Source organism: Podarcis filfolensis (assembly GCF_964270895.1).
Source record: "Podarcis filfolensis genome assembly, chromosome: 17".
Lineage (NCBI taxonomy): Eukaryota > Metazoa > Chordata > Lepidosauria > Squamata > Lacertidae > Podarcis > Podarcis filfolensis.
In genome coordinates, this window is record NC_139621.1 from 11,190,487 (window position 1) to 11,203,540 (window position 13,054).

The 13,054-nt window shown below is 46.3% G+C and overlaps 1 protein-coding gene across 3 annotated transcripts in view; it reads right to left on the minus strand.

The window, feature by feature from the left end:
* Window positions 1–13,054, minus strand: part of A2ML1 (alpha-2-macroglobulin like 1) — a 50,331-nt gene that overhangs the window by 18,816 nt on the left and 18,461 nt on the right. For all 3 annotated transcript variants that reach the window (XM_083592823.1, XM_083592824.1, XM_083592825.1), the window contains 8 exons: window positions 11,115–11,264; window positions 9,538–9,708; window positions 9,065–9,155; window positions 8,777–8,918; window positions 4,871–5,099; window positions 2,940–3,066; window positions 2,002–2,123; window positions 903–954 (listed from right to left, as the gene is read on the minus strand). In XM_083592823.1, the coding sequence (XP_083448949.1) occupies window positions 903–954; window positions 2,002–2,123; window positions 2,940–3,066; window positions 4,871–5,099; window positions 8,777–8,918; window positions 9,065–9,155; window positions 9,538–9,708; window positions 11,115–11,264 (1,084 nt within the window). The remainder of the gene's footprint in view (window positions 1–902; window positions 955–2,001; window positions 2,124–2,939; window positions 3,067–4,870; window positions 5,100–8,776; window positions 8,919–9,064; window positions 9,156–9,537; window positions 9,709–11,114; window positions 11,265–13,054) is intronic.

The following is a 13,054-nucleotide window of genomic DNA, read 5'->3' on the forward strand; positions in this document are numbered from 1 at the left end:
GCGATTTGGTGTTTTGTTTTGTTTCCTAATCAGGGAAAACCCACTATTTAGTGATAGATCAGAAAAAATGGCAATTCAGGGGAAACCTGAATTGCGTGTCGAGGTCCCCAAGCCACCCCCCAATAATTCACACATCAATTTTGGTTTGGGTTTTTGGCACGATTTTGGCCACAACTTTATTTAAATACACACACGTGAGTGGTTGCTTAGGCATTGGTTACGACTATCTGTCCTTGTCCCAGGGACAGAACTGACTTCCGGATTTCAGCGGAAGCCAGTCAGGGAAACAAATTTTGGGGAGAAATTGAGGGCCTCAGTCCCTCACTTCTCACCCTCATGCTCCTGGTGGCTTGCACGGCCCAAGTCCGATGCCAGGGACAAGGACGAAAAGAATGGCAAGCCCCTGGATTCCTTTAATGAAATTCCCTTTCCGCACCACCATTGGAGGGGTAGGCACTTACCCCTCCACCAACCAATTTGAACCAATGCCTAACCGCCAACCTTACAAGTTGTGACGATTTGCTACGCAGTAGGCAAAAACCAAATGGCACAAGCCAATCAGCCAAATGGACAAAATTCTTACAAGGCCCCTGCCTCAAAGCAGACGACCCCATGACAGGCATAGCAAGGTCAAGCAAACAACCCCCCCCCCAATACAAGGAGGGTGGGCGGGTGATCCGGTGCAAACAGCCAAGAGGACGCCCTAAGTTGGGTGTCCAATATTTAAAACCTCTGACCCCTCCTTCAAAATTGGCAACAAGCAATTCTCCCCAGCGACCCAATTAACTGCCTGGGTCACTCCACAAATCCGCCCAGCCCTAAGTGGTGGTGAATGCAGCTTGCCTTTCATTCCTGATACCTCTTTTTGGCCCTTAGGTTAAAAGGTGTTAGGTGCTACTGACCTTCAGGGCACAACAGAGAGCTATGAGCTTTCTCAGCCAGGATGCCCTCAGGCTGCCAGGGATGGGGAGAGAAAAAAAAAAAACAGTTTTCAAACCATCAACATATTCAACATAGCCTTCAGATTTAAACACCTGTTGTGTTTTATGCAGGGGTGTGTGTGTGTCTCAAAAGGTCCCTCCACCCCTGTCATTCAGAATCAGCAGAGTAATATGTGCTCCTCTGAAGGTGTTAGTCCCAGACACCTTGTGGAAGAATGTCAGCCAGTGGAAAGCAGCAATAAAAAGATGGTATTCTTTTTGCTAGCAGTTGAGAAGGAAATGGACAGAAGGTTCTCTGATGCTTCTGCAGCCAAGTTCTGCTTGTGAGCTGACCCCTTGGGGACAATAAAGATATTCACTTCTGAGTGTGTACAGTTCTTCTCCAGGGAAGCCCAGGAAAAGGCTCTTTCCTGAAATTAGGGGCCATTCCAAAAATAATAATTGCTTTCCCCCTTTTACATGTCTTGTTGAACATTCAGAACATGTCCTCCTTCTCACAAGAACAGGTGAGGCACAGGTAGCCATGAATACTAGTCATATATATATATATATATATACACTGAATACTAGTCTTTCCACAGGGCCTGCAAGACAAAGCTGTTCGCCTGGCCTTCGGTTCCGACTCAGTCTGACCCTTATGTTTCCCTCCCCTTATGGTTTTGATGAGGCTGCATTTTAAATTGCATTTTAACCTGTATTTTAAATTGTTTTTTTTTTTCTTTTTCTTTTCCCTATTATATTTTTACTGTAATTTTACTGTTGTTAGCCACCCTGAGCCTGGCTCTGGTCAGGGAGGGCGGGGTATAAATTATTATTATTATTATTAGGTCACGTCCCACTTCTCATACTTCAAGCAGCCTCGTGTCAGGGGAATCACAGAATCGTAGAATTGGAAAGGACCCTGAGGAACATCTAGTCCAAGCCCCTACAATGCAGGAATATGCAGCTCTCCCATATGGGGACTGAACCTGCAACCTTGGCGTCATCAGCACCATGCTCTAACCAGATGAGCTATCCATATAGTCACGGGGAGGGAAGAAATGCTGTATTATAGACTCACCCGGACAAGGAGAGACTTGATCAAGGTGTCACTTCGGCCCTTTTCAGGAACGGCGGTCTGCTCACCACCACAGAGTTTCTCACTTTTGAGTGCCATTGTGGTGACAGTGAAGTTCATCACACCTGATGGCAAATGACAGAAAATGCGTTCATCCCTGCAAAAACACGCTGTTTCAGAAATCAGAAATGGAACAATTTCTATAAGGTCCCTCCCTCCCTCCTGATCTCCTTGATAATTCCTAATGAGCCCAGCTCATAATTGCAGATAGGTGATAGACTGCTTCAAGAGGCTTCCCTCTGTGGAGTAATTTTATTTTATTTCCCCATTCAGTACTTTCGTTGTACCACTGGGCGAGAGGCACAGAACATCAACAAATACAGTCCTACCTTGGATCCCAAACGCCTTGGTACTCAGACATTTTTGTTCCAGAATGCTGCAAACCCAGAAGTGAGTGTTCCGACTGAACCCGAACATCTGATGGGGCTTCCGATCGGCTTCCGATTGGCTGCAGAAGCTTCCTGCAGCTAATCAGAAGCCGCACTTTGGTTTCCGAAAGTTTTGGAAGTCGAATGGACTTCCGGAACGGATTCCATTCGACTTCCAAGTTACGACTGTATCACGCTTAGAATCAAGGAGGAAAGTCCCCAACTGCAACAAAGTATTAACACCCAGAAACTCAGGTGCTATTGCAGCTGAGCTGATTCTTCATTCCCCTCCTCCAGCATCAGATTTTGTAAAGGAGTTCTAGATAAGGGATGCAGGAATTCTGGGTTCCAGAATGTAGCCTAGTGACAGATGCACAGATGGAATGGCTCAGACTGTGGGAGGGATAATGGTCGCCATACAGAAAGGAGATAGGGATATTGCTTAAGGTGGAACACTGTTATGACCAGGTGGATTCATCTTCTCTCTGCCCATCTCTCCTTAGGCCACCTCACCCAGTTTAGAGGCCTTCACATTCCAGGAGTAAGTCTTCGCTTCACCAGCACATAAGCAACTTGTGTATTCACAGTCCTTGCATGGCTGCACCTGATAATCTTCAGACTTGGACAGGATAACCTGAACCTATGCAACAGTGGGGAAAGGAAAGAGGGAAGGAAGTTTTACTCCAGATTCTGCTCATGGCCAGATTATAATGGTGCAATTGGAGCAGGTTTACCACGGCGCATGCCTGCAAGAGCCAAGACCCTAAGCAGAATGACTTCAGCTTGTACAATGGGACTTAACACCCTCTTCCCCTCCCCACCCCTGCCCTCCACAAATCAGATCCAGAGGATCGGGAGAACCCCCCAGAACAGGTTTAAAGGTAAAGGTAAAGGGACCCCTGACCATTAGGTCCAGTCATGGCCGACTGTGGGGTTGCGGTGCTCATCTCAATTTATTGGCCGAGGGAGCCGGCGTACAGCTTCCGGGTCATGTGGCCAGCATGACTAAGCCGCTTCTGGAGAACCAGAGCAGCGCACGGAAATGCCGTTTACCTTCCCGTTGGAGCGGTACCTATTTATCTACTTGCACTTTGACGTGCTTTCGAACTGCTAGGTTGGCAGGAGCAGGGACTGAGCTCACCCCGTTGCAGGTATTTGAACCGCCAACCTTCTGATCAGCAAGTCCTAGGCTCTGTGGTTTAACCCACAGCACCACCTGCATCCCTTTAGCAGGGATAGGCAGGAACAATTCAGAGGTGGGGGTAAGGCTGCAGCAGGGCAAAGCTTCTCCCCCGCCCCAGGCCACTGTCCTGTTCCAGCTCAGTCCTCGCCCCTGCACCAGCGATTTGGTGTTTTGTTTTGTTTCCTAATCAGGGAAAACCCAATACTTAGTGATAGATCAGAAAAAGTGGCGATTCAGGGAAAACCTGAATTGCCAATTGAGTGCTAAAAAGCAGTCCCCCCCCCAATACACACACACACACACACACACACACACACACACACACACACATGTGGATAAGCCCTAAGTGGTGGTGAATGCAGCTTGCCTTTCATTCCTGATACCTCTTTTTGGCCCTGCTAGGTTGGCAGGAGCAGGGACCAAGCAACGGGAGCTCACCCCGTTGCGGGGATTCGAAGCGCCAACCTTCTGATCAGCAAGTCCTAGGCTCTGTGGTTTAACCCACAGCGCCACCCGCGTCCCAAGAACAGGTTTAGGATGCCCTAAAATGATGTTTGTTATCTCAGTGATTTTGATATTGGGACAGAACACTGGAAAGTGAGAGCAGGTTTTATTTTCGTTTTAAAACTCAACAATTAGGAGAAACATTGATTCTCTGCTTTTCTTTACTATTTAGCCCGTGAAAGCAAAGGAATCAAAATTTGATGCCATTAACATAAGCACTAACTCCCTCTTTGCAACGGTCTTATACCTCATATTTTCAGAGTCATGTGAGCTACTGTAGGTGAGGGTTCTGGTAGCTGGCTGAAGGAAGTGAGCAAAATCAATGATAAGTTAAGTCAGTTTAAAATGTGGAATTCCAAATACTCAGAATATTTTTTGAAGTCCACAGCAGTTTATGCCATAATATATTTGTGTATGTGTGTGTGTGTGTGTGTGTATGCATATACATATGGTATATTTACACTGTATCTATTAGCATTTTTATAATTTGTTCGTTCATTAGCCTTTTGATTTAGATGAAAATGATACATGTATCTAGTTTTTCTTTGTTTTTGTTTTTTTAATAAATCCCAAAACAGCTATCAAAATTGGAAAATTATATTCCTGGGCTACTATAAACTCTTGCACATCCCTTGCCCTCCCTCCTTTCACTGAGGCACCTGGTCAACCCTCTGACTTATAAGAGGCGATACACCTGCTCTACTTAACAAGCAATTGAATTCTTAGAGCATGGGGAATTAATGAAGATCTTCCTTACCCACATGCAGTGTTTCAAATAGTTGAAGACGGTGGCGATCATTGGAAACGACTCTCCGCGAATCACGGAATAGGGCAGGGTGACGTCCACAAAGAAAGGCTTAAAGACCGTCAGCCTCGCCGGAGAGGAAATACCCAACCCACTGCTTTGGGAGGTGCAGAACATGCTGACTTTCCATTCAGTGATGGTGTCTGGAACTGTGAGTGCCACTGACTTCTCACCTGAAGGACTACAAAGAATGTGGGAAGTGAGGGCAGGAGATGGCAGTTTGCCTTGCAAAAGGGAGGTTTCTCTCTCTCTCTCCCCGCCGCTGCCCCAACAGAGGTTGTGCATTTCAAAAGTGCATGCCCACATTTGGTTAATACCGTATTGGCCCGAATATAAGCTGCACCCGAATATAAGCCGCACCTTTAAAATTGGAGGGGAGGGAGAAGAAAAAGAAAAAACACCCGAATATAAGCTGCTCCATTCCTCGCTGCTCCTGGCTGCATACTTGGGGGGGGGGAGAGCCACGCTGCATTGCCAGTGGCCTTTCCCCTTCCTCGCTCTCTCTCTCCCCCTTCCCGGCCTTGGGGGAGAGGATGGGGGACTATGCGTGGGGCGCCACCATTTTGCTGCGCTCCTGGTGCTGTTTGCCTCACGCTCCTGGCTACATACTGTAAGGTCACAAATATAAGCCGCACTCTAACTTTTCAAGGTTGGAATTTGGGGGGAAAGTGAGGCTTATATTCCGGCCAATACGGTATGTATTTATCTATCTGTTTGTTTGCTTGCTTTTTACTGTTGATATGTTTGGGGAATAGTGTAAGACGTGTCAACTTATTTGCATTATTGTTTGCATAATTGAAACAAACAAAAACATGATTGTCCATAGGAAAAACTAAAATGCTTCTTCCATGCTGACCCCTGACCATCAGGTCCAGTTGTGACCAACTCTGGGGTTGTGGCGCTCATCTCGCTTTATAGGCCGAGGGAGCCGGCGTACAGCTTCTGGGTCATGTGGCCAGCATGACTAAGGCACTTCTGGTGAACCAGAGCGGCGCATGGAAACGCTCATTTACCTTCCCGCTGGAGGGGTACCTATTTATCTACTTGCACTCTGACGTGCTTTCAAACTGCTAGGTTAGCAGGAGCAGGGATTCGAACCGCCAACCTTCTGATCGGCAAGTCCTAGGTTGAGGCCTCCTTATTTCACCACTCTAGGGGTTTGAAGAAAAGCAGCTGGTCACATGGTCAAAGTCCATGTAATTTGGCCCTTAGATGAACATGACCAGAGATCGCATAAGACCTTTTGATGCTTGAGGCAAATAATGGCACCTGTCATTCAGGAAGGTCAAATATAATGATAAATTGAATCAGTGACAATGCACTTCCTTTTTGGGGTATCCCAAAACCTGCCACCTTGTAATGTACCACCTCCCTTTACCTGGTAGGGCTGGCCTTGACAAATTATGGGTAACCTCACAGGTGGGAGGTGGACACTGATATGGTGGCAACCCCTGTCCACCCCAGGTATACCTATTTGGAAGTAGCAGCTGTACTGACTTTTTGGTTCCAGGCAAATATGTTTTTCTTTGCACTGAATGTTAAGTTGCCCTTTTATCAGGTTCCGTCTTACTGAAGGGCAGTCTAAAATCGTTGCCAAACTCGATGTGTTTGCATGAATGGCTTTTGCAGCAAGGTCAGGAACCTGGCGTGGGAGGACAGGGTGGGTGGGAGTGGATGATTTAACCCTTTACCCCTCCCTCTCCAGCTATTTGAATGAAGTGTTCCCATTCACAACAACTGAATGGAAATAGCAGGGGCAGAGAGGCTGGTCTGGATCCTGGGCTGCAGCAGAACCCCAATCTGGATCAAGGCCCTTGCAAAAGTTCCCTTAGCTGCATTTGGTAATAGGGGAAGGGTAAAACCTCCCCATGCATTGCAGTCCCAATAAAAACTGAGTCCCTTCATGATTTCTGTTAAATAAACAAGCAAACCAAAAACCTCAAATATGGTTGGCAGTTGCACATTTAGCATCATGTAAGGCCTTAGTATTTTCTGGAGTTAGGACAAGCTTTCATATTTTCTTCTTCCTTCCTGATATGTACCATGAGCAGTGCTTTTTTTTCATGGGGAGACACAGGGGTACGCATACCCCTAAACATTTTGTGCATCTTTGTACTTTTGTCCATTTCCCCCGATTTGAACTAGAAAATGGTGATTTTTGTTGAGTCAAAATGAGAGTACCCCTAAACATTTTTTAGGGAAAAAAAGCACTGACCATGAGCATGTACCATGGAATAGAAATGCGAGTAGAAATCCCAGTATTGCGCGATATATTTGGCTGCAATTAGTGTTGCCGTATTTATGTCACTTAAAACTGGGAGAAATGTACCGTATTTTTTGCTCTATAAGACACACTTTTCTCCTCCTAAAAAGTAAGGGGAAATGTGTGTGCGTCTTATGGAGCGAATGCAGGCTGCACAGCTATCCCAGAAGCCAGAACAGTGAGTGGGATCGGTGCACACCGATCCCTCTTGCTCTTCTGGCTTCAGGGATAGCCACACAAAGCCTCTTGAGCACAGCGGGAGCACTCCTGCCTCTTCCCTCAAGAGGCTTTGCGTTGCTTTCTTGTTTCTTGTTTTCATCCTCTAAAAAACTAGGTGTGTCTTATGGTTGGGTGCGTCTTATAGAGCAAAAAATACGGTAATTTAAATGCAAGATCTGGGAGAAGCCCATCTCAGGAACATGGGCGTAGCCAGGATTTTTGTTGTGGGGGGCAGGTCTTTGGGAGGGGGCAGAATCTCAGTTTGCTATGTATTTTATTGATTTTAATTGATTGGGGGGGTGGAACTTGTTAGGATACTGCCAGGGAGACGGGGGCATCAGGCAGCCCCCAGCTGGCTCCAGCCACCAGCCGGCAGACGGTCTCCCTTGGAACAGCATCAATCAGTGACATGAGCCTCAGATACGTTTAGAGACCCGTGCACGCTCTATCAGCAGAGTGTGTAAATCTTCTCACAGCAGAAGAGGTGGACAGAGAAATGTGTAAGCATAATGTACAGTGGTACCTCGGGTTAAGCACCATATTTTTCGCCCTATAGGACGCACTGGCCCATAGGACGCACCTAGTTTTTTTTGGGGGGGGGGGGAAATAAAGAAAAAAAAAATTATCCCCCCCCAGCCGCGGGAACTCCCGCAGGGCTCCCTAGGCTGCGGATAGCTTCCCGAAGCCTGGAGAGAGAGAGTGGTCGGTGCGCACTGACCCCTCTCGCTCTCCAAGCTTCAGCGAAAGCCTGCATTCGCCTCATAGGATGCACACACATTTCCCCTTCATTTTTGGAGGGGAAAAAGTGCGTCCTATAGGGTGAAAAATACGGTACTTAATTCGTTCTGGAGGTCCATTCTTAACCTGAAACTGTTCTTAACCTGAAGCACCACTTTAACTAATGGGGCCTCCTGCTGCCGCCGTGCCGCCAGAGCACGATTTCTGTTCTCATCCTGAAGCAAAGTTCTTAACCTGAGGTACTATTTCTGGGTTAGCGGAGCCTGTAACCTGAAACGTATGTAACCTGATGCGTATGTAACCCGAGGTACCACTGTATACATTTACATATGAATAGAAGCGTATGTAACCTGAAGCGTATGTAACCTAAGGTACCACTGTACAGCATTTTATTCAGCATAGTTCAGGAACAGAGGAAAACATGTCTGCTTCCCTTCGTCTCCAGCAAAACAGCAGTAACACAAAAGCAATATACAAATGGAAGTTCCCAGCAAGATATGTGCTGGAAGTAAACGGGCATGTGACACACAGCGGTCATGCCTGTACCCTTTTAAGGTGGAACGGAACTATATCCTAACAGAACTGCCCCTCCCTGCTCCCCAGGCTATGCCCATGCTCAGGAATTAATCAAAACTTACTCAACATTATACAGCTTCCAGATCCAGGTCTCAGGGAAGTTCTGACGGACTTGAGCATCTACGTCTGCATCCGACGACCAAGGACGGGATTCAGATGCGAGGGCCGGTCTACTCCCTGACTGCAAACCTCCTCCAAGCAACCCTGCTCCAACAAAACAGAAATGCTTAGACTTCTGCCTTGAAAGAGTGGGGCAAAAGATGTGTGTGGCTAAGCCCTGTGTCAAACCACCTTCAACATGGTGAGCACAGATACATACACCAATAATCTGAAATTGTAAACCTCCTTACTTGAAGCGACCATGCCATAGGGAGAGTAGTGATGCCTGCATGTTGCTGGCTTCTTAATTTTGTTGTTTGACAAGACTTTCAGCCCCATAACCTGTCAGTGGTGAGAGAGACCAAGGGAAGGAATCGCATTAGTTGCGCAGGTCAATGGTGCCAGCTTTTTTATACCTTCTTCCATCTATCCACACAGCACTCATGTCTTCCTTTCCTCCCTCCTTCTCCCGTTCTCTAGGGTTAGAGACACACATAATTTCTTAAAGGGATATGAAAGGAAAATTGGGTTGTTTCCAAAAGGGAGTTTGCTGGGCAACATCAACAGCTGGCGTGTGCCATTTTCGCACAGGTTCATCATCAAAATGCCAGCCTGGTTTTTCTTAAATTTAATCTGGATCTGGGAATCCCTGAATGCAGTTCAGTGCCTCTTCTACACTAACTCCCCTATTCCAGTTGAAGACTGCATAATAAAGGGCACTTACTTTGAGGAAACTGAAGAAGTCCACCCCACCATCATCAAACCAGGGTCTCCAGCTGTAGCGCTTGCTTCGTGCCAGTGGCATAGGGTCGCCGATTGGTCCTAGTCCATCGCAGTGATCGTACTCAGTGACTTGATAAGGATACCCTCCTAGGAAGTAGAACCTGTCATACACCTGCAAAGGAACACATGGCGTGTCAAGCAAAAGGATGTGAACTAAGTTGCTGAGGGTAGATATGAAAGGATCTATATCTGACGATTCTAAACCATCAGAGAATAAATCGCAAGTTCTCATATATTTCCCAAAACTTACAACTGAATAACCAAATTCAATTTCCAAAGTTACACCACGTAGATCTGGAGATGAGAAAGGAGAAGGAGTAGATCTCCAAACTCCTAGCAGCGGTAATGATGAAGGGGTCAAAGGACAGCGGGATGGGGAAATGCCAAACTCTGAATGTGATGAGGATACTGATGCAGTTTCAAATCTGGATACCAGGCGTTGTCAGGGACTGGGCAGAGGAGGAATGGTGGAGACCACCTCCCCATCTTGACCCTTCCAGGGAGGAGGAAGAGGAAGACAGTATAGGTTTACAATAGTGGTTTGCAGGAGGTCACAACTCAGAGGCAGATGAGGGGGAAAGTTGGGAAATAATGGGAGAGGAGGAGGAGGCAGAATCAGAGGGGCTGCTGGCTGACACGTTGTCACTAGAAAGCATTCTAGACCCTCCATCTCCCAGAACCCGGCAAGCCTTAAAAGTAGGAGAGCAAAGAGCTCAAAGACAGAGGGTGTGTAGCAGCACCCGTAGAAGTGACGAATGAGGAAGTGGGAGAGAAGGGGGTGGAGATTCACTCGGGACAAGGCCATTATCCAAGAGGCTGGGTTCTATAGCCTCTCTCTGTAAAGACTGAAATAAAAAAGGATGGTAAGAAACTTTTCCTTGCCTTTATACTTTCCTGGGCCAGCCAGCCGGGAGCCGCTGACAGCATCCCGACAAGCGCTAGTAATGGCATTCCACTAGTAAGATTGTCCTACACTGCAAGGACAATGCAGCCTCATGAATCCTCTGATTGCAAAGAAATTCAGCAAATGCTCATTTATGGAGAAAGGCTGCCCAAGAAGAAATCGATGCACTACATCAAAATAATACACAGACACTTATTTTCCAGCCATCTACAGGGGGAAAAGCAAGTGGGTGCAAGTGAGGTTTTTTCAAATTAAGCAAGAGAATGCACTAGCAAGTGATATGTTATTGCCCAGAAAAGGACTTTGGGGAGAAAGACCGCCATGGCTAGGAAAATGCTCTTGGAAAACTTGAGAAAATTTCTCAAGAACGCCTTTCTCTGTGCTCCTCTCAAACGAACCTGATGCACAAATGCCCAGGAACTGGGGTGGAAAATTCAGCAGCTGTTTTCTTAAGAAGTTTATTCTCTCATCCTGTGAACAGTTCAACCTTTTATTGTGAATGACAATTATGTTAGTGTGTGTGTGTGTGTGTGTAATGGGAGTACATGTACAGTGCATAAGTGCCCAACCCTGCCCATCGCATCTCAGTTTCATTCATTCTCTCTCTGCCTTACGGTCGTGTTGGTGAAGTCTCTGTCATTCCTGAGCAGCAAGACACTTTGGTCCACAGCCCGAATGGCACACAGTGACCCAGGTGTTGCCTTCAGTTCAAGGTTGATGCTTGTTCCGGGAAGCTCCTGCTGCTGCGATAACCCCAGGCTGACCTGCAGATGTGAATGCTGAGAATCAGAAGTGCCAAAACAAAGCAGGGGGCATAAAACCATAGACAAGTATTTACCAAGCAGACAATCCTATTTTAGAAGGGGCAACCCAGAAAACATCTGTCTGACTCAGTTGTGGCACTGGTGCATGAAACTTTCTCTAACCTTTAAACGTTGTGTTAAATATATGTATTTAATCTGTATATTATTTTCATTGTATGAGAGTTTAATTTCTTTTTCACAATTATCCTGTATATCTTTTTAGCTCTGTGTGTTTTATCTGTCTTGTTTTAATTTGTGTAAGCCACCGAGAGTTCCAGTCTGGAAAAAAGGCATATATAAATAAAGAAGAAGATATAACATTTACTAACAGATTAAGACTGGATAGACTATTTTTACTGTTTACTCACATGAGAAAATGCACCTCAGGGAGAGTGCACCTCACATGAGATCTCCCTGCCCCCAATAAGCTCCCTTTAATAACTCTTAATTTTCTACAGTGCTGCTATAGGTTTGCCATATTCCCAAAAGTGAAAATCCGGACAAAATCTTTGAGCTTTTTGGGGGGAACATCTCTCCCCCCCTCATTAAGTTTTTAGGCTTTTTTTAATTTTTAAAGCTTTTTTATTTTTAATCACCCTACTTGCCATTCGTCCAAGATATCCCAGACATTTTGCCAATTTGGCAAAAATCCACCCGGACGCCATTTTCAGAACCCGATTCCCAGATGTGTCTGGGAAAATCCAGACGTATGGCAGCTCCAGCTACTTCCTTCCTCGCTTGTGTGTGTGTGTGTGTATTAGTCCCAAATCATATTTCTTCCAATCATGATGGTAGCTCCTAACACCATTCATTGCTCTTCCACTGTATGAGACATGGGGAATTGCAACTGACTTTCCACACAGCTGGGGGTACCATACTTTGTGAGTCTGCACACCCTGCTATGTTCTGTCCACACCAGTGGATGTGACACACATGTGTGGGTGGGAGAGGGGAGGATATAAATCATCTGACCTGAGCACCACTTTTTAAAAACCTTACCCTTCCCTGCCTTAAAAAAAAATTAAAATCAAGTTTCCATGTGCTTCAAGGCAGCAGTGTACTTGCAAAGGGGTAGCTTGGATCCCCCCCCCCATTTTCTGGGTACGTGATTGGCGCATGAGAGCCACTTTCCTGTGGCGATCACACAGGGTCCCCAGACGTTTCACTGTCTATTGATCCCTGTGCCACCACTTGATTTCTCGTTACCACCACCCAGGCCCTACCTGGTACAATACTGAGTCCAGTCAGGGTTAAATTGGAACATAAACTTCTGTTTATTTATTGCAATTTAACAAGCATGTGGTTTCATAAATGGTATCAGTCAATTACTTTCATGGGGTGCCTATCCAGACCTATAACTTCCGCTACCTGCTCTCACTCACTAAACCACCTCTCAGATATTTACTTGTCTTCCTAGTCCCTAGATGTTCCTGACTCAGCTTATTTCGCTACACTAACTCAACCTCCCCACAGACTCGATCCCAATTCACTCCCACTCCAACCAACCACCCAACTCCCAACAAACTCCCTCCTTCGCCCCTTCCAGAGCTGGTTTTATAATCCCTCTGACTCCACCCCCCTGGGTTCTGATTGGGTAACCTGTTTAACTATTTCACATCCAGCACTCTCATATGTTAACGTCACACCCACGTATTCCGGTTATTTCCCCCCAGTCAGGTCTGATGACATTCAGTTCTGCTGCTTGCCATCCACACCAGTAAGTAGGTCTTGATGGAATGTACCTGGGCTGT